Source organism: Molossus molossus, unplaced genomic scaffold (assembly GCF_014108415.1).
Source record: "Molossus molossus isolate mMolMol1 unplaced genomic scaffold, mMolMol1.p scaffold_m16_p_1, whole genome shotgun sequence".
Taxonomy (NCBI): Eukaryota; Metazoa; Chordata; class Mammalia; order Chiroptera; family Molossidae; genus Molossus; species Molossus molossus.
In genome coordinates, this window is record NW_023425344.1 from 141,617,005 (window position 1) to 141,644,538 (window position 27,534).

The following is a 27,534-nucleotide window of genomic DNA, read 5'->3' on the forward strand; positions in this document are numbered from 1 at the left end:
GCAACAGAGGTACATGCCCTTAGTGGGAACCGAACCCGGATCTCTCTGGTCCGTGGGCTGATGCTCTAACTGCTGAGCCAAACCAGCCAGGGCTGAAGTCCAGATCTTTAAGCATGTGAGGGATATATTTTCTGTTATAACCCTGATGTCAGTGAACACACCCAATGATTAGTTTCACTTTGTTACTTTTCTAACTTTAAAATTCTGGACGTTTCATCTTAATGGCATTTCCAAACATGAACACATCACACTACACACATGACCGACCATACCTGTTTAGGAATGAGAAAGGCCTTCAGAGTTCCTGAGCCCTCTGAAATTCTAAGTGGGGGTATGCTCATGCTAATTTTTCTGAGGGCCCTGTTTTCATTGATTTTCTAAGGGTCCATGCCCTCCATCTTGCCAAATTTCTTACTATGCAACAGTCCCTTTCCCAACAGCTCTTTGGGGAAAAAAGTGGAGTTGTGGGAAAGCTTCCATGCCCCAAGCAAATAATCTTTTGCCTAAAATTCATCCCTTAAGGAAAGGCTATCCTCATTAAAATAGGAATGCCTTTTGAGGGAAATGGAGTGAGTATTAAGGCCATTATTGGTTATTTACCCCTTATTGCAAACTGCTTTATCTTATCCTCCCAACAGTATTGCATGCCAACTGTAGACAGCAGAGGCCCAGAGTAGATGGTCTGAGACCTGCTGACTAGCAGTTGGGTGCTCCGGTCCTTGCAGTCCCAGGCACTTCCTGTGGTTTCTCCACACGGAGACCATGTTGCTTTTCTTATCCAAGAGACATCTTACCCATTCCTGTGTCTTGTGTGATCTACCTGGCCCCTGGCACCATCACATGAAAATGCCTCATACCGAGATTTCTGCAGTGAGACCAGCCATGCTTCAGCTGAATAAACACCAAGTCAGGGAGCACACTACCTGTTTTTATTCGGCGCAGAAACCCAGGATCCACTTTCAGTGCCGCTCCGCCACTGCGCCTTTCAGGTATCTGCTTCATTTCTGGACTATGCTGATTCCCCCCTAGTTCTAGTTCCTGCCTTGTCTTGTCTTATCCCAATACTTATTGCCGGGTTCTGGCAACTTCTCTGCTGTTAATTAATTGCTTTGTTTCATCTCATTTTACCTTGCTAACCCCTAAATACACCCTCTCTTTCTACCCATTAACTGTGTTCCTGAAATGTCTCAAATAGCTCATCTTTATTTATGAAAGCAATTATTTGCCAAATGAATGAGGGAACACCTTGTACCCAATTTCCACTTATAACTTTCTATCCATCATCTTTCATATTTGGCTCTACGGTTCTCAACCTTGTGGTGTCTATTTCACTACCACTTTCAAGGCCCAAATTGTGAAAATTTCCCAAGCAATCTAGTAGCTTTTGAACTTGTGCCTTGATTTCATCTTTAAATTCAATTTTCCAGGCTGTTTAAATTAAAGTTAAACTTTGTTCTAATATCAGACCTCTTCTAACATTCTCCCCAAATTTTTCATCCTCAAACCACATCTCAAATTAGCACTTCATCCATAACCACCGATTCACTTAAAACGTTCACATTAAATTTTCAAGAAATGTCCCCTCTAATATCATTTACTTTTTTTAAATCACTCTTTTCCCCAGAAAGCTAATTTTCATTATAAGAAATGTCTTCCATGCCAGGCTCTTTGTAATATTAAGGTTATTCCTAAATTTGAAATACTCTTTCTACTTCTAACAACTTCCTGTCATTTAGATTCATTCTGGACTATTGCTGCAACACTATAAATGCAAAGGCGTTGAGTGATTACAGAAAATATGGCTGCTTCAAAGTGAATATGTCTTATAAATGTAAAATCTATGGGGACTGTGTTTTTAAACTTCCAGTGCCAAAAGATAATAATGTAATGAATATCACAGTAATATCCTGCAACAAAGGTTTTCACTATCAATAGAATAAATTCAGTGACTTGAAATTTAAACAGTTTGAAAACTGTTACTGTAAGAACTCATGATGATAAAAACAAGTTAGACTAAAATAATTTTAAAAATTCAAATATCTACTTTTCTTAAAATGAATATTAGTGTATGCCTAGTATAGAAATAATGTACATGTATAGAATACATCTTTATATATTATTTTCATATTTTTCTTAAAAGATTAGAAAATATATTTCCTATAAAACGTTGTAAAGTTTATTATAACTTAATATCAAAATTTCATAAAATATAAATTTAAACAATATTCTAAAGTTTACCATAATTTTATTATAACCTAATATCAAAATCAAATGAGATAGAAAATTAAGGAGAAAACTGATGAGTTTTATTTCTTCAGATGGTCTTCAAGACTCTCAAAAACCTTGAAGTTTGCTGAAAATAGAAAAATATTCATAAAATGAAATATTTTGAAAATCTAAGTTATTGTATATTAATATTTAGTTTTAGTTAATTAATTTAAAAAATACACGCATATTGTTCCAATCTAAAAGGTGCCAGAAAAATATTTAAGTCTCACACTGTGTCTGCTCCCTAGAAGCAGCTGTATATCCTTACAAAGACTGTCTAATCATAAATATACATGTGTCTGTGTGGCTAATGCTATAAAGACACATATACCAGTTAGTGGTAGAATACTACAAACACTATTCTATACCTTTTTTTCTATTAGTGATAAATACATTAGATTTATATATTTTTAACTAAACCCTTTTATGCTTTAAAATCTAAATTAAATTAGAAAACTTCTAAATAAGTACACTTCTAAATAAATGTACATACTAAATGAGTATGTACATTTAAATGGATATACATTTAAACTGTTTTGCTAGTATAAAAACAATTGTACCTATTTTTATGCATATGCCCAAGTATACTGTAGGATAAACTCCCAGAAATGGAACTGCTGGTATATGCATGTTAGGTCTTAAGAAATCTTGTCAAATTGTCCTCCATGAAAGTTTTTATCTTTTTTTTTTTTTTTTTTTAGTATGTGCCCCTAGTGGGAACTGAACCCGGGACTCTCTGGTCCACAGGCCGATGCTCCAACTGCTGAGCCAAACCGGCCAGGGCAGTTTTTACCATTTTTTAATTCTGACCCAGTAAGTGTGAGAATGGTATTTTTTCCACTACATCATCAATACTGTGTTTTTAAATAAAACAACTGTATTTGATAGTACATGCTGAAATAGAGTTGACCTTACCTACTTTGCCTACATTTCTGTGATTAACTCTACAATATGATTTCACAAATATACTAACAAAAGATTTCTTCTGAAGAGAAACTAAGTAGTGGGAAGACCAAACTGTTCCATTATGTCTTGAAGATTTTTATTCTCTCAAAAACAAACATGCATCAACTTGTTTGACCCAGCACTGAAAAGATTCCTCAAATTATCAACACGAAGTCTAGTTTGGAAATTATGCCAAGGTTTTCAGCATCGGAGTCCATAGAAGATAAAGGAACCAACTATTTCAACTCAACAAACTGCAAGTCAAGTACTACCGTGCTAGAAATTTTTAGGAGGGACAGGCACATACGTGACTTCTAACACAGTGTTAAGAACTGTCATAGAAAATCTGTATGAAGTGCTTAGAACACAATACAATTCTGCAAGGCGATCAGGGAATATTACAAGAAATGTAACCGAAGTGTCTTATGCTAGGATAATAAATTCGTTAATTTCCTATTATAGGTTATTTGTTTATATCCCAGCTCATTAAAAACATAAAATGGTTTACAGATAGATGTGATAAAAAGATAAAGAGTAAGTAAAAGAGGAAACTCAGGTATGGTGAAAATACAGGTCAGAAAAGATGAAGCCAGGGCTGCACCCAACTTTTGCTTGGGACACATAGACTTCTCTTGTTCTGATACCTGTTTAAAGTTCCCAGTACTGATTTTCATAGCAGGATAAGTTTTATACCAATTCTCAGTTCAGTAAAAGTCAGTAGGAAGGTGACTTAATCCTGGGGTCACGAAATCAAATGCCCCCAACAGAGAGTGGTGAGACCAGAGATCACTTTCCTTCCCTAAAGGCATTCCAAATCAATTCTTATTTTTTTTAGGATTCAATGTGGGCTAGGTAAAATCAAACACATGTCAGGCTTATGGATTAAAGATCTTTATGAGAGTATCTAGTTATATTCCAAAATCTAAGCAGTGCCTGGAATATATTAAGAATCAAATATATGTCAAATGAGTGAATCCAATAAAACTTAGCATATCTCATAAAATGAATGAACTTTAATCACCCCTGAGTATTGAACTGCAAGAACAACACACATTTTTTTTTTTCAAGAAATATATATAAGAAACTGTTAATCGTGGGTTCAGGTTAGGAAGCAGAGGTACTACAGAGGTATTTTTGTTTTCAATTTTACACTTTTAAGCATTGTTTGAAATTTTTATCATGTGATTGTGTTGATTTTTATTTTAATAAGTTTGTTAATTACAAAAATAAAAATAAAATAAAGACAATTGGGCTATGTGCTCAAGATTACATTCTCTAACAAGAAACTGGAGGGCAGTTAGTTATTCTTTTATTTTTTAATTCCTTACCCTAGGATACGCTTCTCAATGGTTTTAGAGTAAAAGGAAGGGGGAGAGGGAGAGACCAAGAGAGAGAGAAACAAATATCCATGTGAGAGAAACATCCATGGGTTGCCTCCATGCTCCTCCCAACTAGTGATCAAATATGCAGCCTTTTGGTGTATAGGACGACTCTCCAATCAGTTAAGCCACTCGGCCAGAGCTGGCTATTTGCTCTTAACAGGAAGTGGGAGCTTTTTCAAAATATGATTAACTAACATCACGTTAGGATGCCTGAATCCAAGGGATATAGTGTCAAAATGCATATTCATAGGCCCTATAACTATAGAGCGAGCCATTTGCTAAATCTGGGGTGGGATCCTGGAACTTAACATATTTAACAAAGACCCCCCCCCCAAGGATTCTGATGCCGGTAATCTATAGATCACCCTTTGAAAACCACTACCTACCAGGTGATTATTCTCTTTACTCCCCAAGACCTTCCTCATTACCACATTTGTACCCAGCTCCTTCTAACTTCTTTGCTGCCAACATTAGGCAGATTACCTAGGTTTTGAGACTCAAACGTGGAGGGCAGGGATGACCTCTCAGAATAATATGAAAGTCATTAGAAGTCGGCTGTGAGAGAACTAGCCCACCTCCATAGCTGGCCTGAGATTTCATTTCCCTCAGAAATCAGTGCTTGATCGGTTTCATCACAAACATGCCATCAAATACATACAATTTTACGTCACACAGCATGACAGTAACTTCAGCCTAGAACATTTCCATTGGATCACTGCAGTTGTTTTTAAAAACCTCAACACACCTACTGAACATCTGATCTTTAGCAATATAACAAGAAACAGCTCCTTCTGCCTGTTTCTGTGGGCACACTTACCTATCTTCTACCATCTTATTGGAAGGATAAAAAACTTTGAATGAAAATCCACTTCTTGGAAAAGAGCCCTTTGGGGAGAAAAATGCCTGTAAATGAATACTCAACTTTTATAGAAGAATTCCTATTTTTAAAATCAAATGTCTTGATCATGACTTTAAAATTAAAGTTATAAGATGTGACTATAAAGTAATGAGACAGATTTTGGCTTGGTCTTTACAGAAAGAAGGTATTACTATAAAATATCTCCACTTCCAAATTGGCTAGACCGTCTTATGCTAACAGACGTGACTAGAAATGTAAGTAGGAGTGGCGCTACTTAGTATAAGAGCTAAACAGTACTGTGTGATGCTATAGATGCATATGACACTCAAGACATCTTTAAGAAATCTCTCCTGCCCCTCTCCCCAGTGAAAATCTGGGTTCCGTGCTCTCCAATGTGCCCTCAAATCAACTGAACACACCTACAACTGTCTGTCCGTTACTAAGCTCCAGAGCAGCAACTCTGTCTGTCCTCTTAGTCTTCGTGTCCCTGGCACTGACGCAATGCTGCGCCCAAGGCAGGCATCCAGTAATGTGAAGAGTATCAAGAAGGGATGAAGCAATGTCAAAGGCAAGTTCTGGGCCCCAAAAGTATAAATAAGGTTAAAAAAAAAAAAATGGTGTAGGAAGTAATTTACTCACCTACAAGATGAAAAGGTGGAAAAATTCAGAAATAAGGTGTTAACTTATTAACTTATTAAGGTGTTAAATAAAGCATTAACTATGGGAATATCCAAATTGTTCAATTTATATAAGGATATGGCTTCACTGTTAAAGAATACTGGAGTGTGAACAGAGTAAACAAAAATCAGGCTGGTGTGGCTCAATGGCTGAGTGTCGCCCATGCACCAAGAGGTCACAGGCTCAATTCCCCGGTCAGGGCACATGCCCAGGTTGTGGGCCCAATCCCCAGTGGGGGGCATGCAGGAGGCAGCCAATTAATGTTCTTTCTCATTGATATTTCTCTCTCTCTCCTCTCTCTAAAATCAAAAAAGAAAATAATTATATATATAAAAAAAATTCAGGCCACACATTTCAAACAATAAAATCAAATTAGCTGACTATGCTCATCCTTAAGAGTAGTTGTCAACCAAGCACAGTTTTGTCCCCTAGGGCATATTTGTAAAATATCCTCGGACATATTTTATTGTTACAATTGGGGGCTGCTACTTGCATCCAGTGGGTTGAAGCCAGGGATTCTGCTCAAGGTCCTGCAATGCACAGGGCAGTGCTCGACAACAAAGATTTGGTCCAAGATGTCAACAGTTCTGTGGTTGAGACACCCTGTCTTAGAGGAATCTGGGCACAATAAATGTGTTTGAGGAAGCAGCAACCAATTGTAAGGCATAATGTTTCTAGAAATGACCTAGATGAAACAAAAAAGTATTAAGGTCTAAAATTCACAAGGAAGCATACAGAGTATAAAACCTCTACTGGAGACATTTTGACATCAACCATGATGTTTATGCAGTATTTATTCCCTAAAAAATTTTTTTTTTTAATCTTCACCTGAGGATATTTTTCTATTTATCACCAAATAGAGTGGGAGGGAGGGAGAGCGAGAGAAACATTGACTGGTTGCCTCTCGCAAGACCCAACTAGGGCTGGGGACAAACTGCAACTGAGGTATGTGCCCTTGACTGCAATTGAACCTGTGACTAATTGGTCCGAGGGCTGACGCTCTAACAGCTGAGCCAAACTGGCCAGGGCTTTAGTCCCTAAATTTAAAGTCAGTCATACTTCTGTAGAAACACTGAAGCAACTTCAAGATTCTGAAACAAATTTCAAGGTTCTGCATAAAAACAAAGTAATAAAATGTGCCCCAATAAGAATTCCCATATTTATTAGGTTTAAATTTTTGGAACTTGGGTAACTTCTAAAAATCAAATTCTCCTCAAAGGACAAGTACCATTAATATGTTTAAAGAGAATGGATACAGGCTTTGAAAGCAATTCCCAAAAAGGAATCCCAAGGTAAGTTACTTTGAAGGGGAAAATATTCATTTGGATTTATAAACTTAGGTGTATTTTTTTTTTTAGAAAAAGTCATTATTTTATAGTCACATGCCATACTGAAGGTTTAAGAACTTTCTGTAAATACCAAATTAATTCAGTGTTTCATTAATAGTATATTTTTACTCCAACAGTAATATTATTAAACACATATTTTAAATTTAAAGAAATAACACTCTAATCTTGATAAACTATGACTATATAATATTAACTACATTCTTACTGGGTTTATGCAGAGGCATTCGGTATTGGTCAGAGTGAAAGGATCGTATTTGTCTGCGATGATAAGTACATCAGGCAAAGGGTACACTCTCAAAGCATAGTCATATGCCCAGTACACTGGGCAGACATAGAGGGGTAGAGGGGTCAGGTGTCCTTGAGATAAGACAGTCTTTACAAACTAAAAAGAATAACACAAAATAAACTTTAGTTCATTTGTTAAAACAGCTAACAAATAATTTCAAATTAAATATTAATTACCAACAGGAATCAGAAAATCTGAGAAACAATTAGGAAAACTTTGAATCACACAGCTTTGGGAAACATGAATATGAAATGAGATGGACTATCCTGCAGTTTAAGAAAAATTTATGTTTTCATTTAATACCATATACTGTAAAAGCTACTCCCCCAATAGTCATACTGAAGCAACTGTACTTATACCTGTATAATTAACTCATTTGCTAATTCTGTTCATCTAAAAATAATTCCACAGCTTGAGCAATGCCAAGAATAGATATGTAGCCTACATAAGCTTTAACTATTAAGGGGGCACAGGTAACCAGGCACTGATAATTACGTATCACAGAATCATGAAGCTGTAAGGTAAATACTATACATCCTCTTGATGTGGACATATCACAGGAATTATTTTAAAAACATGAACATTTTATTAAAACAAATATACATATATTTTGAGGTAAAATGTAAGCTTTATGAGTTTTAGAGCAAAACAGAAAGCTTCAGTGACAGTTCCCGCTTGTCCTGGGCTTCCCGCTGCCCAACAGGGCATATACTTCCGTGAGAAAGTCGAGAAACACTGACTTAGTAACACATATTAACTTACTGACAAAAGTATGTTCAAATTATGACCACAGTTTAAATAAACCTAAGAGGGTAAATTATCAAGTGGCTTAACAAAATGTTATGTAATGCAGCATGTAAAATAGTTTCATAAAGAAGCCTCTGAACTCACATGATTAGGAATATCCAAACTGCTACTAGGAAAACGGACGCAGTTCCTGCACATTTTATTCACTAAGTCTTCACGAAAGACAACAATTTCCTGTGTACAATACTGAATTCTGAAATAAAAATAGAAGCTGAATTTGACTTCATCAGAAAAAAAGGAGGTAATTTAAAAGGCAAATTATCTTATAATACAAAACCATTCCCACTTTCCACTGTTAACAGCAAAAATTCAACTAGAATGTATCTATTCGTCCATTCATCGGACAGCAATTTATCGAGCTCTTAATATGTGTACAGCACTATTCTAGGAATGAGTGAACAACACAAAAGGCTCCCAGCCCTCATGCAGTTTACATTCTAATGAGAGGAGGGTGGTCAGCGAAAATAAACAATAAACATGATAATTATAGAGTATGTTGGAAGATGATTACGTGTATGGGAAAAATAAAAAGGTTAACAGGGATCATTTGTGGGAAGAGAAGGTCTAGGAAGCTGAAGCAGGGAAAAAAAAGAATGGTCAGAACAGGTAGGGCCCATAATGAAGTTTGGTTTGAGCACAGACTTGAAGGAGGTGAGAGAGGCAGAGGGAGGAAGAACACTGGAGGCAGAGGGAACAAGTCTAGCAGAGGCTCTGAGATGGAGTGTGCCTGGCACACCTGAGGAACAGAAAAATAAGCTGTAATGACTGGAATGAATGAGGAGGAAAAGTAGGAGAAGAAATCAGAGAGGAAATAAGAAGCTTATCATGCAGGGCCCTGGCTACCATTACAAGAATATTGGCTGTTAATGAATCACATGAGGGGGTCCCATCTTTCAGGATCAGTAGGGGCCTTACATTTATTTTTTTTAACTCCTCCCCCAAGGATATTTTTCCATTCATCTTCAGACAGAGTGGGAGGGAGGAAGGGAGGGGGAGGGGGAGGAGAGGGAGAGGGGGAGAGGGAGAGGGAGAGGGAGAGGGAGAGGGAGAGAGAGAGAGAGAGAGAGAGAGAGAGAAATATCAATGTGAGAGAGACACATCGACTGGTTGCCTCCACACAACCCTGACCAGGGCTGGGGACTGAACTGCTCTTGACCAGAATCAAACCTGCGACTCCTTGGTCCAAGGACCAACACTCTAACCACTGAGCCAAACTGGCCAGGGCCAGGCCTTACATTTTAAAGGATTACTCTGACACAGTATTAAGAATAGACTATGGAAGGGCAAGGGTAGAAGCTAGAGACCAACTGGGAGGCTGTTACAGTAACGCAGGCTAGAAGATGACAGAGGGTCACAGACATGGAGCTGTAGAAAGGCAGCCTGATTCTGGATATATTTTGAAGTCTTCCTTAACACGCTTGAAGGACTTTCTGAAAAACTGCATGTGAGAGAAACCCCAAAGTTTTGGGCCTGAGCAACTGAAAGGATAAAGATCCCATGACCACTGATGAGGAAGGTTTCAAAACAGGTTGGAGGCTTACAGGAGGAGGAAGATCAGAGGTTCGGTCTTGAGTTGTCTATTAGACATCCGAGGGGAAATGATGAGTGGGTGACTGGGTACGTGAGGCTGGAGTTTGGGAGAAGGTTTGGCTGGACATATAAATGTGGAAGTTGCCACAACATAGATGGTATTTAAAGCCATGGGGCTGGATAAGGTCACAGCAGGAGTGAATGTGGGCAGAAAAGAGGAGAGCCATGGACTGAGGTGTCCTCTCAGAAGAGCCTGTGATCACAGTAAGCGGCACACACGTAAATGTGTAATCTTTTCAATCTTCCACTGTCACTTTTCTTAAATGTAATGAGTATCTATTTTTAAATCACCATTAATCAAGCTTCTAAATTAATTAGTGAATTATTTAAATATAGTTAAAAAGTATTTTCAAAGTTTTCAGAAACTTAAAGAGAAACTTTATATTTATAACAGTCACACTTTTGAGACAAATTATAAGAATTCTTTTTTAAATGAAAGGAAAAGAACCCCACAAAACTCTAATATTTACCTGCAAGGATTAGTAGTAAAAACCGAAAACGGCACTCGTTGCCTGAAGTCATCAGTAATGCTTTCAGCAAGTGGTGGCCTACAAAAACAATTTGTGTGATACAGTATATATTTGTAAATTCTACAAATTGTTTACTATTACAAAAATCTGAATAAAACTTACCTCGGTAAGATGGAACCAAATCCAGGATCCTCTGGACCAGGTACAAACACAAAACGACTACTATAACAAAATTCAACACAGTTCATTTGAAAAAAAAAATCTCAACCATATTCCATTTTCTAAAAACAAGTATTGCCCTTAATTAAGTAATACATTTAAGAGATTTAAAATTTTTCATACATCTTAATAAATAAACTACTAAAAGCCTCCAGACCAACAGTACCCAGTAGACCTTTTGCAATGATGGCAGTGTTCTGTGTCTGCTGTCCAATCACCAAGTGCTTGACCTGCGGCTAGTGCAACTAAATTTTGCATTTTATGTAACTTTATTTTATTTTTTATCCTCACTCGAGGACATTTTTGCATTTATCTTCGGATAGAACGGGAGGGAAAGAGGGAAGAAGAGAGAGAGAAACATCGATGTGAGAGAGACACATTGACTGGTTGCCACCCAAATGACCCCAAACAGGGCCAGGGACAAACTGCAACTGACGTACGTGCCCTTACCGGGAACTGAACCCAGGACTCTCTGGTCCACAGGCCAACACTCCAGCCACTAAGCCAAACTAGCCAGGGCCATTTTATGTAACTTTAAATAATTTAACTGTAAATGTAAAGAGACACATGTGGCCAGTGACTATCCTATTGAAGAATACAGCTCTAAACTTAGAGTAATATCACTAAGAAAGTCAAAATATAGTTGAAATTGTCTTTCCCCCTTTTAATACTTTTCACTATAAGTCTCTAATACAGTGTAACTTACATTATCATGATGTGAGGATTATTTTATCTCTTAGCTGTACTAATTTCCTTAACTTTTTCTTCCATTCATTTCTTAACCATCACTGATATCAAACTTAAGATTCATATTTTTGTTTTTGTTTTTTTTTTTAAACAAAACTGTTTAAATAAAATACATAGCAGTAGAAATCATTACCTTTGGTGAATATCAGGATATTCACATATTATGTCTGCCAAAGTTTTTAGGGAATCTATAATTTTAAAGGGATAGTAAATTTAATTTGCAGATAAAGCACATAAAAATCAAATTGTTTCATTAGTTAGAACCCAACATGTTTTGAGTAAAATTAAAATATAGATCATTTCTTATTAGTTTACATAAATGTAGAAACACTTGTTCAATAGACCCTCAATACCTTTCAAAGCTTGAACTTGATTTTTTCCATATGGTGCAGATGAAAAATTGCCACACAGAATAAAGCAGGTTGGAGGTGCTGGTGAATAACCTAAAAATATGAAAATAAGTGTGATCATTACTTTTCTACTCCAGAAGTCTGGTTAAAAAACCCTTTAGCCATGAGTTAATAATAAAAACAATATTTTAATAACTTATTATTTAAGAGTAATAGTAATAATAGGTCCATTGAAAACTTACTATTCGCCAGGCCCTGCAATGGGTTGATTAATCCTCCCAGCATCCCTAGAAGCTTAGAGAGATTAAGTAATCTTCCCAAGGTATTAGGCTGCAATTTAAACCCAGTTCTGTCAGACTCCAAAGTGCAAGCTCTTACCCACTCTTCTTTTTTTTATTATATATTTTTAATTGATTTTTTTTATTTTAGGGAGAGAGGGAAAGAGAGATAGAAACATCAATGAAAAACATCAATTGCCTGCCTCCTGCATGCCCCCTACTAGGGATCGAGCCCGAAACCTGGGCATGTGCCCTGACTGGGAATGGAACCGGATGTCTCCGTCCATGGGTCAACACTCAATCCACTGAGCCACACTGGACAGGCCCTTATCCACTCTTACACCATACTTAGGACTAATTCTTATTTGCCATGAATACACACAGTTATTTTTCAAATGTAAAAATGTGAGTCTTTAAGATGAACTCATTTAAAATATCTCACTGCTGAATCAATGTTGTTTTTAAAAATCTACTCAAAAATATATGTTTTGCTCTGGCCGGTTTGGCTCAGCGGTTGGAGCGTCGGCCTGCGGCACAGAGAGAACCAGGTTCGGTTCCCGCTAAGGGCACGTACCTCGGTTGCAGTTTGTCCCCAGCCCTGGTTGGTTGTGCGGGTGGCAACCACTCGATGTGTCCCTTCACATCGATGTTTCTCTCTCTCTCTCTTCCTCTCTCTCCCTCCCACTCTGTCTGAACAAAAAATGGAAAAATGTCCTCGGGTGAGGATAAAAAAACAAACAAAAAAATATATGTTTTAAGAATTTAGTTTTATTTTTAAACACTTTTTTTTCTTTATTGATTTTAGAGAGAGAGGAAGGGAGAGGGAGATAGAAACCTCAATGAGAGAGAACATCGATTGGCCACCTCCTACATACCCCCCACTGGGGATTGGGTCCACAACCTGGATATGTGCCCTGACTGGGAATCAAACTGATGACTTCTTGGTTCATGGGTCAATGCTCAACCACTGAGCCACACCAGCCGGGCTTAAGAATTTAGTTTTAAAACATGATCCCTCATAATGGTTCAAAAAAGAATAGAAAAAAATGAAACCTACCAGAAAACATGGTGTGAAGTTTTTCCAGCACCTCTGCTTGGTCTAACCAAACATCAGATATAATCACAAACATGGCATCTTTATTCTCATCTTCTAGTTGTTTTAGTTTTGCAGAAGTCTTCACAGATGTATTAGAAGGCCCTCCAAAAAAATTAATATTTCCATAGTATGCCCTAGGTAATTATATAACATAATTATCTTCTATATTCTGTTGGAGATACTTATATAATTTTACAAATCAAGCTTCTTTCTACCTAATGAGGTTCCCCCCATCAATGTATACAGTACCACAAAAATGTACTATTTGTAGCATACAAGTTTCTTTAAACGTTATAAAATGAAAAAGCAATTTTGAATCAGCAAATAAAATGTGTGATAGGCTATATCTGTGCCTTTTAAAACTAAAGTAAATACTAAAATAAATAATTTCCTATGCAGTTGAAAGAGAAACGAGTACTCAATTTGAACAATATCTAATCAAAGTGCTCAAAAAGAGTGCTAACCATTTGACCAAACAATTCCATTTCTAGAAATTTGTTCTAAGGAATTAAGGATATCTACAAAGGCTAACCTACATTCCAGAATTGTACAAATTTGGAGGTATATTAGGACTAGCCCTTAGGGTTCAGGGCTTAGTACACTGTGAGCATTCAGACATGGTAGCTGTTACTGTTGCTGTCAACTATACCTGGCATTTTCAAAAGTATGATCTTACAGTTATATCTTGCAGTTATCTGAGGAACGCAGTAAGTTGATACAATTGTATGCAGACCATGTTGTAGATTCATTTGTACTTATTAGTGTCCCTAAAACAGTATTTTACACAGAAAAATATTTAATAAAATATCTCTTGTTGAATCCACTGACTACCACCAGAATACAGCCCTCTGAATTTTATTTGGAAGGTATTTTAAGAGAGAAGTAACTTATAATCCTAACATAAATAAAATGATTATTTTATTTTTATGTATTTCATGACACCTTATATTAGTCTCTAGTGTACTAAATATACACAAAACAGTTCAATCTTGAGAAAACTGCATAATTTAAACAAAACATTATTTGGGATATTACAATGATGATATCTTTGCTAAATTGAAACAAATGGCAATACTCATGGCCAGCTTCCTTAATTATACCTTTTTCTCAAGCTTGTAGGAAACTAAAATACGAAGACAGCAATCTTGAGTGAAATACATTTAAAAGAAAATCTACCATATCGTAAAAAGCCACAAACTATGCCCTGGCCAGTTTGGCTCAGTGGTTGGAGCGTCAGTCTGCGGACCAGAGTCCTGGGTTCGGTTACCGCTAGGGGCACGTACCAAAAAAACAACAAAAGCCACAAACTAGCATTAAAAGCTTTGACTTTAAAGAGAGCTGGCCTGTATTCTTTGGTGTGACCAACACTGTCCCCAAATGACTTCAAAGGAAGAGGAGCCACATTGCAAAAGCTGCCCTGCTAGCGACTCCCAGCCAGGAAACGTGGCCTCTGCACCTGAATTGGTACAGGTATGGAGAACTAAAATCCTAACCCTTACACTTATTGAAATCTTTATCATCATAACAGAATCTCAAGTTAGGAAGCAACTTTAATTCCCCCAGAGATAGCAAAATCAAATGCTTGCAAGGCTTCAGGAAGGCAACAGAGATATCAAAGCAGCCGCCCGCTGAGGCCGACTAGGTGTGAGCTTTGGTGCACACACACCTGCCCAGTGGGGCAGTCACTGCAGGAGAGCTGTAGTCAGGTGAAAATTCAGGCTCCATGTTCCTAGATCTGATGGTTCAAGGTAACTCAGAAATCTAGGCTTTTATGAGAAATATCCTATTTTTAAATGTTGGAACTACCTCAAAATGTATTTTAACACTTCAAAGGGGAAAGAAAAGTCTGTAGACTACATTCAATTCACAGCTGGCTACAACTTTTATACCATCATTCAGCCTCTGCTCAAATAGCTCAAGTGATAGGAACCCACTCCTCTGACAAGCCAGCTCTAATATTATGACGCTTTAACTTATATTAAAGAGCTACAGAATCTGCCTCTTGTAACTTCTGCCCAGTAGGATACAAAAATGAGACCTTTATATTACTATGGCAGTTATATTCTCCTAAGTCTTTTTCTCTATCTCTTATCTCAGTTGAACTTCTCATCCACCCTAAAGACAAGACAGGTCGACTAGAAATCTTTCCCAGTTAAAGATAAGTACAGAGATGCTTTTGCAACAAATCAGTAGTTAATCACAACAAATCAGTAGTCAACCCACTAATTTTCAGTTAAATATACTGCCCAGTCTTCTAACTCTAATTTTCCATTGCTCTTTGTGTTCTGACCCAAAGCCAAGGGCCTTGTCATAACTGAGATATGATATACTGTCTTGCATTCAACACTGCCAGCATTACAAAACTGCTACAGAGTTTAAGTCAAACATGTCTATACCTAGTAGTACTAGACGGTTCAGTGGGTGGAAATCCAAAGGCATTGACATGAAACAGTTGATCTTCAAACCAACCTGAAAAAAACGTAAGTAAAAGATCACTTTTATTTGTCCAATTCTCCTTGTTTGAAAAGACAAAACTATAGAACACAAAGCAGTGATGCTAGACTGTCATCTCATCCCCTGTCAACTAACTACAGAAGTAGCCAGTCCCACTGAGCTAGTTAACAACTTCAGATCCAAAGACAGTCTCAGTTCTACTAAAAAAACAAAACAAAGTAATAAAACCTCATGAAACAGAACTAGATTCAGAGTGGAAACTCTTCATTTTATTCACAACAGATGTGTCAGTAAAGAGAGATAAGGTACACAGTTTAGGAAATGTTTCATTTTATGACTGTATATAAAATTTGTTGTTGCCCTGGCCAGTTTGGCTCAGCAGTTAGAGCGTCGGCCTGCGGTCTGGAGAGACCCGGGTTCGGTTCCTGCTAAGGGCACGTACTTCGGTTGCAGTTTGTCCCCGGCCCTGGTTGGTCGTGCGGGTGGCAGCCACTCGATGTGTCCCTTCATGTCGATGTTTCTCTCTCTCTCTCCCTTCCTCTCTCTCCCTCCCACTCTATCTGAACAAAAAATGGAAAAATATCCTCGGGTGAGGATAAAAAAAAAAAAAAAAAAAAAAATTTGTTGTTGTTTTTTCAACTTTATTCAGATATGATGCACATATATAATCCACCTTTAAAAGTGTATAATTCAGTGGTTTTTTAGGATATTCACAAGTTGTACAATCATCACCACTATTTCAGAATACTTCATTAACCCAAAAAGAAACCTGTGCCAATCAGCAGTCTGAGAGTCATTTAAAGTTGCCAGAGGTATGCTCTTATAATCAACGTTCCCCCAAATTATGCCATGTTGACATATTTTAACTAATGTAGAAATGGTTTTGCTGTAGAATGATGAGAACAGGAAAAAAGTATACTGACTTACCTTCTGCTAAGACAAAGCATGACTCTGTGTATAAACCACTATGGAATTGGTATACACAATTAAGGAAAATAATTTTATTTCTATGTGTGAGGTGGTGATAGTTAACATACATTTTGGGCCCAACAGGACCCAAATTAAATAAATTAAAGACTTCACTTTTGAAACTGTGGATATATCATACCTTAAAAAATTTTAGGTGTCAATGTCCCTATGTCTGATTCTATGATGTAGCCTGGTAATATTGATAGTGTATATCATTCTTAGCATGTTATTAATTCCCTCAGTGATTTGTCTGGATTTTCCAAATAAGAGGGAATTAAAGTTTGCCCAGCAGTGTGGCTCAATGGATTGAGTGTCGTCCCATGGACTCAGAGGTCCTGGTTCAATTCCCAGTCAGGGAACATGCCTGGGTTTCAAGCTCGATCCCCAGTAGGGGACGTGCAGGAGGCAGCCAATCGATGTTTCTCACATCAATGTTTCTGTCTCTCTTTCCCTTCCTCTCTCTCTAAAAAATCAATAAAAACATTTTTTTAAGAAGGGAATTAAAGTTTTGTGGTCTCTATTTAGAATGTGTCTCTAAATTCCTATACCACCACCATATGAAACTTACACTAGGAAACCAAATAGTTACATTTGAGAATGATATAGAATCAATTTTCCTAACTCACAGATTTAAGAAAATAAAAGTGAAGGATATAGCTTTACTAAGATCCAGTTGTACTGTTCCTGTTGGATCTTCCAGAAAAAATTTTCCCTAAAAACAAATCAAAAGACATATGTCCACAATTATGTAAAAATGAGTACTATGATAAAATAATTAAAACACTGACAATTTTGACAACAGAATATAGTAGACAGTATAGCATACTTTTAAAAAAATCAATAATTTCTACTGTAGGCTTTTCCATTTACTAGATAACTACTTAATTGAGACTCAGACTCCTAGGTACCCAAAGTATGACCACTGAAGATCAAGAGATGGCAAGAGGGACACTTGCTGGCTGCCATAAGGACCTTACCAGGTGCCTTCACCTAAGAGAGTCAACAGTGTCTCCAAGGAACCAAGATGTGGTCTGCAGCTTTGCTTGTTCAGAAACTCAGTACTCTCAGTGCAACCGGAGGTCATGGGGGACTGATTTCAGACTATGCAATCTGGTGGCCTGTATAAAGCACTCCTTTCTCACATCTACCAGGAAACCAAATACAGAAAAGGCTACAAGGTAACTCAGGTATAAACCTTCAACGAAGACTATGCTCCTGTACCTCTATAGAAATGCTATATGTAATCGACATTTCATGAGTCCAAAGGGTGCACATAAAAGTTTGATGCTTGCCCTGGCTGGTTTGGCTCAGTGGTTGGAGCATCGGCCCACGGACCAGAGAGTCCCAGGTGCAGTTCCCGTATGTGCTAAGGGCACGTACCTCAGTTGCAGTTTGTCCCCGGCCCTGGTTGGGGTCGTGTGGGTGACAACCACTCGATGTGTCTCTTTCACATGGGTGTTTCTCTCTCTCTCTCTTCCTCCCACTCTCCCTCCCGCTCTATCTGAAGATAAATGAGAAAAGAAAAAAAAAGTTTGATGCTTATTGAGTTTAACTTACCTCTTTTAACTGTGTTATCATTCCAAGAACAATTACATCTCCAATTTTGGTTGTACTGCCCAATAGGGTTTCTACTGTTTTAAGCTAAAATAAAATAAAATAAAATAAATATTAAAGATTGAAAATATATTCTTTTAAAAATATTTTTTTCTTTATTGATTTTAGAGAGGAAAGGAGAGAGAGAGAGAGAGAGAGAGAGAGAAATGTCAATGAGAGAGAACATCGATTGGCTGCCTCCTGCATACCCTCCACTGGGGTTCTGGCCCACAACCCGGGCATGTGCCCTGACCGGGAATAGAGCTAGCGACCTCTTGGTGCATGGGTTGATGCTCAACTACTGAGTCACACCAGCCGGGCGAAAATATATTCTTTTAAGAAAACAATCTCCCTGGCTGGGTATTTTGTTTGTAGCATTATCCAGAATGTGCCAAGTTTTCAAGTTCAGTCCCCAGTCAGGCACATACAAGAATCATAAATAAGTAGAACAACAATTCAATGTTTCTCTTTCTCTCTACTCCCCACCCCAACAAATCAGTAAATTAAAAGAAAAAAAAATTTTTTTAAGAAACTAATCTTTTTATAAATAAATAAATTTGAGTGTACGTTTTAGTATTTATACCTATTTTACAGTAGAAAATCAAATAAACTTCGAAAGTATTATTTCAACCTAAAAAAAAGCTAAATAAAATTGCTGGATGAAGAGGTATATAATTTTTCATTTTTATAGGAATTACCAGGTAGAGCTTCTTTTATCTTTACCACATAATGGTTTTCATTACAAAGAATATATTCATAGAAAAAAATTTGTATAGAGAAGAAATAAAGGTACATGTAATCCCATCATTCTGTAATAATTACTGTTAGCATTTGACATTGGCGTTCCTCTTAAAAACCACGAACCTAAAGCAACAGAGAAGTATAACATTTTTAAAATAGTTTTTAAAAAATGAAATATGTAGGGATAAATCTGAAGAAAAAGATATACCAGACCTGTACCCTAAAAACTGGATTAGGTAATGATTTCTTAGAAACAATGCCAAAAATATTATCCAATTAAAAAATTGTTAGTTGGACTTCAATAAAATTAAGAACTTAAGTTCTTTAAAAAGACAGTTAAGAGAATAAAAATACAATTTAAAGACTGGGAAAAATATTGCAATTAATATAAAATCAACCAATCAACTGATGAAGCAAGCAAGCAACACAGGACTACAGAACTACAAGAAAGAGTTCCCAAGGACACCATTTTCAGTCTGTAAAAAGAGATCACCAGTGGAAATATATAAGTGGTAGTTCAAATAGGGAATGTATCATCAGGGATACAAAATTAAACAGTCTGGAAAGACTGAAAAGAACAATAAATTATTTAGCTAAGACTTAAAGTTATTTTGACAAAGAGGAGAGGAGAACTGTTGCTTCCACATTGTGGGTATCAAAGTTGCCATAGGAAACCTAATATGTATATGTATGTATGTATGTATGTATGTATGTGTGTGTATTCGAGAAATATAAGTAATGTCAATTTCCAAAACATACTATATATTTTTCTCTTAATAAAAGTTAAAAGCAGAAAGTGTCAAATACTATAAATGTCTTGTCCTTAGTATTGTCATCAAACATTAATTTGAGCATTACGTGGTATTATTGTTTTAGTATCTATGAGACTACTCATCATCATGATTTCTAATCTAACTTGGTAGAGAATTTGATGAACCTCAGAAGAGGCTGGGTCTCTTCAGAACCTATTTGGAACCTTGCAGAAATGGTAGGGCCCAGACACAAGTAACTAATGATTCCCCAGCAGGGCTCTGTGTTCTGGGGAGAGGCACAGAGCCACAGATGGATTGATAGTGATGAGGTGTGTTGCCGGAACAAGTGACAGTGCTGGTTGGTAATCACTTTCCGAGGTATAAGGTATAAAAGTAGAAGGAGCACATGTGAAAAAAATTCTCCCGCTCACCTCTGCTCCTCGGGTCCCAACAGCCCTGTGGCCCATCTGTGCTCTCATTCATTCTATAAAAGTAGTTTCTTTAGTGCCCATATAAAGTTTTCATTCCAACTGATATAGTACATTTTAGGTGAACAAGTGTGTGGTGGTCACTAGCGGGATAGGCTGGGCAAGGACCAATATTTTGGAGTACGAGTGAGGGCGAAGGATAAGTTGAGAGTTGGACAGAAAGCCAGTGTAGTACATAGCAAATGGACCAGGAGAAGTAGGGATCTGTCTTGGTGGCCAGAGACTCTCTGGGGACTACCACAATCTCAGCACCTGCCCCAAAGAAGGAAGTAATTGCTTGTAACAGAGATTCGTAGGACCCAGGACATAGGACATGGACTTTATCAACAGTGGGCGTGCACAGGTCAATTAGATAGTTGTTATTTGTGGTTCATTTTAATTTAAAATTCAATAAATTAGAATAAGCAATAAATATTAATTTTGCATACTTACAACCCCTAAATAATTAGGATAATGTTCTAACCTGGAATTTGCTTCCGCTTGCATCAGGGTGAGAACCTATCACTGGAGGAGTAAATAATTCATGTCTGTGGGTCCTCTATAAAAAAGAGTTACATGAATTACTGAAGCAGACATTTAAAACCAAGACTCAATAAAATAGTATCCTGACAAAACACTACTTAAGTTAATGTTTCTATTATCTATTCTCAACAAATTCAAAAACCCACATAACTTAATCTAGAAATCTAATTTTAAAAATAAAAACAGCCCTGCCCTGGCCAGTTTGGCTCAGCAGTTAGAGCGTCGGCCTGCGGTCCGGAGAGACCTGGGTTCGGTTCCCGCTAAGGGCACGTACTTCGGTTGCAGTTTGTCCCCGGCCCTGGTTGGTCGTGCGGGTGGCAGCCACTCGATGTGTCCCTTCACGTCGATGTTTCTCTCTCTCTCTCCCTCCCACTCTATCTGTACAAAAAATGGAAAAATGTCCTCGGGTGAGGATAAAAAAATTAAAAAATAAAATAAATAAATAAATAAATAAAAATAAAAACAGCCCTGGCCAGTTTGGTTCAGCGGTTAGAGCGTCGGCCCATGGACCAGAGAGGCTCAGGTTCAGTTCCCGCTAAGGGCACGAACCTCGGTTGCAGTTTGTCCCCAGGCCCAGTTAGGGTGGCAACCACTCGTTGTATCTATCTCTTATCGATGTTTCTCTTTCTCTCTTTCTCCCTTTCTCAGCCCCCCTCCCCCCGCTCTATCTGAAGATAAAAATGCAAAAATGTCCTCGGGTAAGGATAAAAAATAAAATTATGTTGTTAAATTTAAAGGTCTATTGTGTACCTGGCAGCAGCACACTCTGGCCTGGGATGTGAAGACAACAAACAAAGTTGTCATCCTCAGAGTATGGGGCCAGTGAGAGAGAAGTGCCAACAGGTCACAAAACAAATAAGGACCCTTGGCAGAAGAGGCCATTTAACAAGATCCTAAATGATAAACAAACAAACAAACAAACAACAACAACAAAAACACTTTGCTAGCAAGAAACAAAAGGAGGCTGAGACAAGACAATTGGGGCAGAGGAAGGGGTGTGTCATAAGACAGAGTTATAAGAGTAAAGTATTTAGGAACTTTTGCAATTAGAGCATGAGGTGTGTGAGGCAGAATGTCAGATAAGGCAAGAGATTAGCTAGAGCCTCTGCTCTGAACACCCTCCCTCCCCCAATCAGTTCATGTAGTTTAGGTAGGGTTGGTGCCCCTTCCCCCTTCTATACATAGACCACCAAGACCAAATGAATGAAAGTACTCCATCTCTTTGGCCATTGATTGTTTCAGGAGTAAGCAAGGGCCTCAAGGTGGGCCAATAAGAAATTACTGCTAAGGTTACTAGTGGCCATCTTGTCACCTCATAGGTAGAACTTGTTAGAAAGTAAAATCAATTTGAAAAACTGCTGGGCGACTGAAAGAGGCAGATGCCTCATGATATTGTGTGAGCACCTGGACCCAGCCATGCTTGAAACGGGGACCTCTAGACTTCTCTAGAATACAAGCCAATAAATTCCTTTCTTTTAGTCAATTTAGGTTTCTGTAATCTCCAATAAAAGAGCCCTGACAATACAGACTTTGTGTGTCAAGCCAAGAAGCTTATCTTATAGACAATGAAAAACAAAGATTTTTTAAAAGGAATGTTTTTTTTGTTTGTTTGTTTTTGTATCCTCACCCGAGGACATTTTTTCGTTTTTTGTTCAGATAGAGTGGGAGGCAGAGAGAGAAACATCAACGTGAAAGAGACACATCGAGTGGTTGCCACCGCTGGGGACAAACTGCAACTGAGGTACTTGCCCTTAGCGGGAACCAAACCCAGGTCACTCAGGACTGCAGGCCGACACTCTAACCGCTGAGCCAAACCGGCCAGGGCTAAAAGGAATGTTTTTCTAAATATGTTTTTATTGACTTTTTAGAGAGAGGAATGGAGAGACAGAAACATCCATGTGACAGAGAAACATTGATCAGGGGCCTGCTGCATGCCCCTTACTGGGGATCGAGCTTGCAACCTGGACAAATACCCTGACCAGGAATCGAACCAGGTCCTCTCAGTCCATGGGACAACGTTCATCCACTGAGCCACACCAGATGGGTGGAAAACAAAGATTTTAAAGTAGAATAACATCAATGCAATCCCCATCAAAATACCAATGACATATTTCACAGAACTAGAACAAATACTTCAAACGTTCATATGGAACCAAAAAAGTCCCCGAATAGCCACAGCAATTTTGAAAAAGGACAAAGTAGGTGGGATCACAATACCAGATATCAGGTTATACTACAAAGCTACTGTAATCAAAACAGCCTGGAACTGGCACAAGAACAGGCATATAGACCAGTGGAACAGAACAGAGAACCCAGAAATGGACCCAAGGCAATATGCTCAATTAATATTTGACAAAGGTGGCAAGAGCATACAGTGGAGTAAAGACAGCCTCGTTAATAAATGGTGCTGGGAAAATTGGACAGCTACATGCAAAAAAATGAAACTAGACCATCAACTTACACCATACACAAAAATAAACTCAAAATGGATAAAAGACTTAAATGTGACCCGTGAATCCATAAAAATGCTAGAAGAAAATGCAGGCAACAAAATTTCGGACATCATACAAAGCAGAATTTTCACTGACACATCACCTAAGGCAACAGAAACAAAGGAAAAAATGAACACATGGGACTACATCAAACTAAAAAGCTTCTGCACAGCAAAAGAAACAACCATCAAAATGGAAAGGCAACCCACTGTATGGGAGAACATCATTGCCAATGATGTATCAGATAAGGGGTTAATTTCCAATATATATAGAGTGCTCATACAACTCAACAAAGGGAAGACAAAGAACCCAATTAAAAAATGGGCAGAGGAGCTAAATAGACACCTCTCCAAACAGGACATACAAATGGCTAAGAGACATATGAAGAAATGCTCAACACTAATCATCAGAGAGATGCAAATTAAAACAACAATGAGGTATCACCTCACACCTGTCAGAATGGCCACCATCAACAAATCATCAAACAACAAGTGTTGGCGAGGGTGTGGAGAAAAGGGGACTCTAATACACTGCTGGTGGGAATGCAGACTGGTGCAGCCACTATGGGAAACAATATGGTGTTACCTCAAAAAATTAAAAATTGAACTGCCATTTGACCCAGTGATCCCACTTCTAGGAATATATCCTAAGAAGCCTGAAACACCAATCAGAAAGAATATATGTACCCCCATGTTCATAGCAGCACTATTTACAATAGCTAAGATCTGGAAACAGCCCAAGTGTCCATCAGTAGACGAATGGATAAAAAAGCAGTGGTACATATACACAATGGAGTACTATGCAGCAGTAAGAAAGAAAGATCTCTTATCCTTTGAGACAACATGGAGGGACCTGGAAAGTATTATCCTAAGTGAAATAAGCCAAGCAGAAAAAGACAAATACCACATGATCTCACTTATATACGGAATATAATGAACATAACAGTCTGAGGAATATGGCATGGAAGTAGGGCACAGAGTGACATCCCTCAGAAGAGGGGGTGGGAAGAGATAATCCACAGAACTTATATGCATGTATGCATGACCAGTGGACATGGACAACTAGGCCGGGGATGGGGAGGGGTTGGGGTGGGGAGGGGGGTGCCAATGGGGTCAAAAAGGAGAAATATCTGTAACAAGAAAATAAATAAAAAAATTTTTAAAAAGTAAAATAACAATAAAATTAGATTTGCTTTTAGGAAGACAATTGCGATGAAAATGTGAATGGATTAAAATAAAATGTAACCCTTTTATTTGAGATGAGGGGAAAAAAACCACGAGGCTCAGAGGGTTAAGTGACACACCCAAAATAATATAGTAGGCTTTAAGACATAATTTTAAAAAGAGAGAGAAATGTAGTATTTACTGAGCATCTTCCCTGTGGAAAGCACTATGCTAAATGGGCAGAGGAAACAAACAAGGAGTCTATAGTTCGGTGACAGGGATGAGCACCCCAAATGCAAGGTGAGGCCAACTCCAGTAAGTGATGGAGAACTCCTGAGTAGTGGTTGAAAGCAGAAAGAGACTGCAATAAACTGGAGATCAAGAAAAGCCTCAGGAAAGAGGAGGAATTTGAGAGGAGCCTTCCAGAATTAGGAGGTTTCAACAATAGAGATAAGAGGGAAGAGTTGGCTAGAGAGTGAACAGTGTAAGCAAAGTCACAGAACAGTGGAAGAAACAAACCATTAGAAACTTCAGTTTTGGCTCCAGCACAGTATGATTAGAATATAAGAAGAGATTAGGCCAAAAAGGGGTGACAGATCTCAAATACTAAGTATAATTTGTATTTAATTCAATTGGCAGTAGAATTCCTGGAAAGAATTCTGTTCCAAGTCATGATGGATCAGAGCTCCATCTGAGGAAGACCAACCTGGCAGCGTTATGCAGGCAATGGAAGCTGGAGAGAACAGACAGCTTCAAGGCTCATTCTCTTCCATCTTTTCATAGCTTACACCTGCTGCCAGTCCTTTCCACCTCAAAACCTTGTGCTTCTGCCATATAACACTATCCTAGCCTGGCCCCCAAATTCTATCCTCTTCCCTTTTCTACTGCCCCTCCTTCTCAGGATCCCACCCCTAAATAGTTCCATCTGTTACTGCAGGCAGATGCACCCTAAATCTCTCTCTACCCAGATGGCTTTCTTTAGCCCAGACACACCTTTTACCTGATACCCTACTATAACCTTAACTCAAAATTTAAAACAGAACCAGTCATCATCTTCCTCCAATATTCTCTTGTTCCTATTTGTTAGCATATTACCATCATTCTACCATTCTACTCTCTCAGATCCAAAACCTTAATCACCTTTGAGTCCTCACTGTCTCTCTTCTCCTTCACACCCAAACAGTCATCACGAACTACGGCTTCCACTGCTCCAGTGCTGTCCCCTCTGCCTACTCCACCTGCTATTTCCTTCCTCCTGGCTATCTTTTATGTCAGTACTAATACCACAGACTCTGTGAGTCTTCTCTCACACTCTAACTCACCCTAAAATATGCTGGTAGAGGAAGCTGTGAGTGAGTCTCTCTGGTATTCCAAGGCTCCTTGTACCAAGACAACAGAGTCCCAACTTCCAAGAATGCCACACAAGGTGCTCCCACAATTTGACTCCCACTTGCCTTTCCAAAGTTATCCCATAGTGCTCCTCTTCATGAGCCTTCCTCTCCACACAAAGTGGACAGAGTCCTTTTGCTGTCTATGTTCACAGTTATGACTACCGTTCCCCTACTGCCACAAGAACAAAGTAATCAATGTCCATGTCTAGTGCCATAGCTTCCTTGCAGCCTTCCCTGATTTTTCCATCGAATGCCTTCTGTTTGTATCTCTTTTATAGCATGTATAAAATTCTATTTTATATTTTATTTGTGCCAATGTTTTTAACTTCATTAACCATAAGCTGCTTGAAGGCAGTCTAGTGAAGTAGGCAAATGTTGGGCTCCAGAGTCAGACAGATTGGATTAAAACCCTCTCTAGTTATCAGATGTGATCTTTGGGCAAATTACTAAACTTGTCTAGATCTCAGTTTCCTCATCTGTAAAATGGGAATAATAGCATTTATATATACATTGATATTGTGATGATTAAATAAGGTAAATAATGTTTATAACATCATAAACAGTGCCTGGCATATCAAAAGCATAAAATAAATGTTAGCTATTTTTATTATCATCATGGTTGCTAAGGGGAAAGTATCTTTTTTATTTCTGTATTCTTCCAAGGTCTCAAACGTAGAGAGCCCAAAAATCTGTCTACTGAATGACAAACTTTAGACTACAAAATTCCATCCTTTTATTACCTCCAATTTTTACCTAAATTAAAACAGTCTCTTCCCTGCTCCCACCACCCAACTTACCTGGTGCAAAATGGCATATCTTTCACGAAACAGCTCTGCTTTATCTCGTGCTGTTCCAAATAAATTCGGTGCAGGGTGGTTGGTCATTAATAGACTATGAAAAAAAAAAAAAAAAAGGAAAGCCTATTTATAACTATCATAACATACCAAGATAGGATGAAAATTACATTTGAGAACATATACCTTCTGAAAGTAATGCACATTTGGAAATTCACTCAAAATCAAAAGGTGGAATACTTACGGAAGAAATTTTTTTCTTTCTGAATTGTACACAAAACGTGGAATATCAAATGCTCCTATGATATTGAAAATATGGTCTCTGAAAAACATCCCACAAAAACATACCTGATTTACTAAAACATAAGCATTCTAGTTAAACATAAAAGCTTGCATTATAATCTTATGTCATTCATACATACTTTTTACAGGTCATATATACAATTTCTTATAGTGTTAAAAATAATACAGGAGTCAAAGATTGAGCTTGTCCATTTTCCTCTCTAAGCACAAGAAAGCACTGCCAATATTCTCAAACAAAGAAAAAAGTTTAGGCCCTGGCTGGTTTGGCTCAGCGGTTGGAGCGTCAGCCTATGGACCAAAGGGTTGCAGGTTTGATTTCTGCCCCGGATGGGGTCGTGCAGTAGGCAACCAATCAATGTATCTCTCTCACATTGATGTTTCTTTCTGTCTCTCCCCCACTCCCTTCCTCTCTATCTAAAAATCAATGAAAAAATATCCTCTGGTGGGGATTAACCAAAAATAAAAAATAAAAATAAATAAATAAATAAAATTGTCACATCTGAAAAAAAATCTCTCCCTATATGTACTACCTTTTATGAGCTACAATA

General features: G+C 37.9%; 1 protein-coding gene across 10 annotated transcripts in view; it reads right to left on the minus strand.

The window, feature by feature from the left end:
• Positions 1-2,228: 2,228 nt before the first annotated feature.
• The window catches only part of POLE2 (DNA polymerase epsilon 2, accessory subunit), a 30,718-nt gene continuing 5,412 nt past the window's right edge, over positions 2,229-27,534 (minus strand). For 2 of the 10 annotated variants that reach the window (XM_036254231.1, XM_036254308.1), the window contains 15 exons: positions 26,928-27,005; positions 26,687-26,780; positions 20,785-20,859; positions 18,305-18,388; positions 17,403-17,459; positions 16,706-16,754; positions 15,721-15,793; positions 13,286-13,458; positions 11,954-12,043; positions 11,734-11,788; positions 10,797-10,856; positions 10,635-10,712; positions 8,659-8,767; positions 7,687-7,863; positions 6,587-6,817 (listed from right to left, as the gene is read on the minus strand). In XM_036254231.1, coding sequence (XP_036110124.1) covers positions 6,602-6,817; positions 7,687-7,863; positions 8,659-8,767; positions 10,635-10,712; positions 10,797-10,856; positions 11,734-11,788; positions 11,954-12,043; positions 13,286-13,458; positions 15,721-15,793; positions 16,706-16,754; positions 17,403-17,459; positions 18,305-18,388; positions 20,785-20,859; positions 26,687-26,780; positions 26,928-27,005 — 1,468 coding nt within the window. In that variant the 3' untranslated portion in view covers positions 6,587-6,601. Of the gene's footprint in view, positions 2,354-5,412; positions 5,499-6,586; positions 6,818-7,686; positions 7,864-8,658; positions 8,768-10,634; positions 10,713-10,796; positions 10,857-11,733; positions 11,789-11,953; positions 12,044-13,285; positions 13,459-15,720; positions 15,794-16,705; positions 16,755-17,402; positions 17,460-18,304; positions 18,389-20,784; positions 20,860-26,686; positions 26,781-26,927; positions 27,006-27,534 lie in introns of those variants that run through there. The other 8 variants (XM_036254268.1, XM_036254279.1, XM_036254259.1 and 5 more) reach the window with 8 other exon arrangements.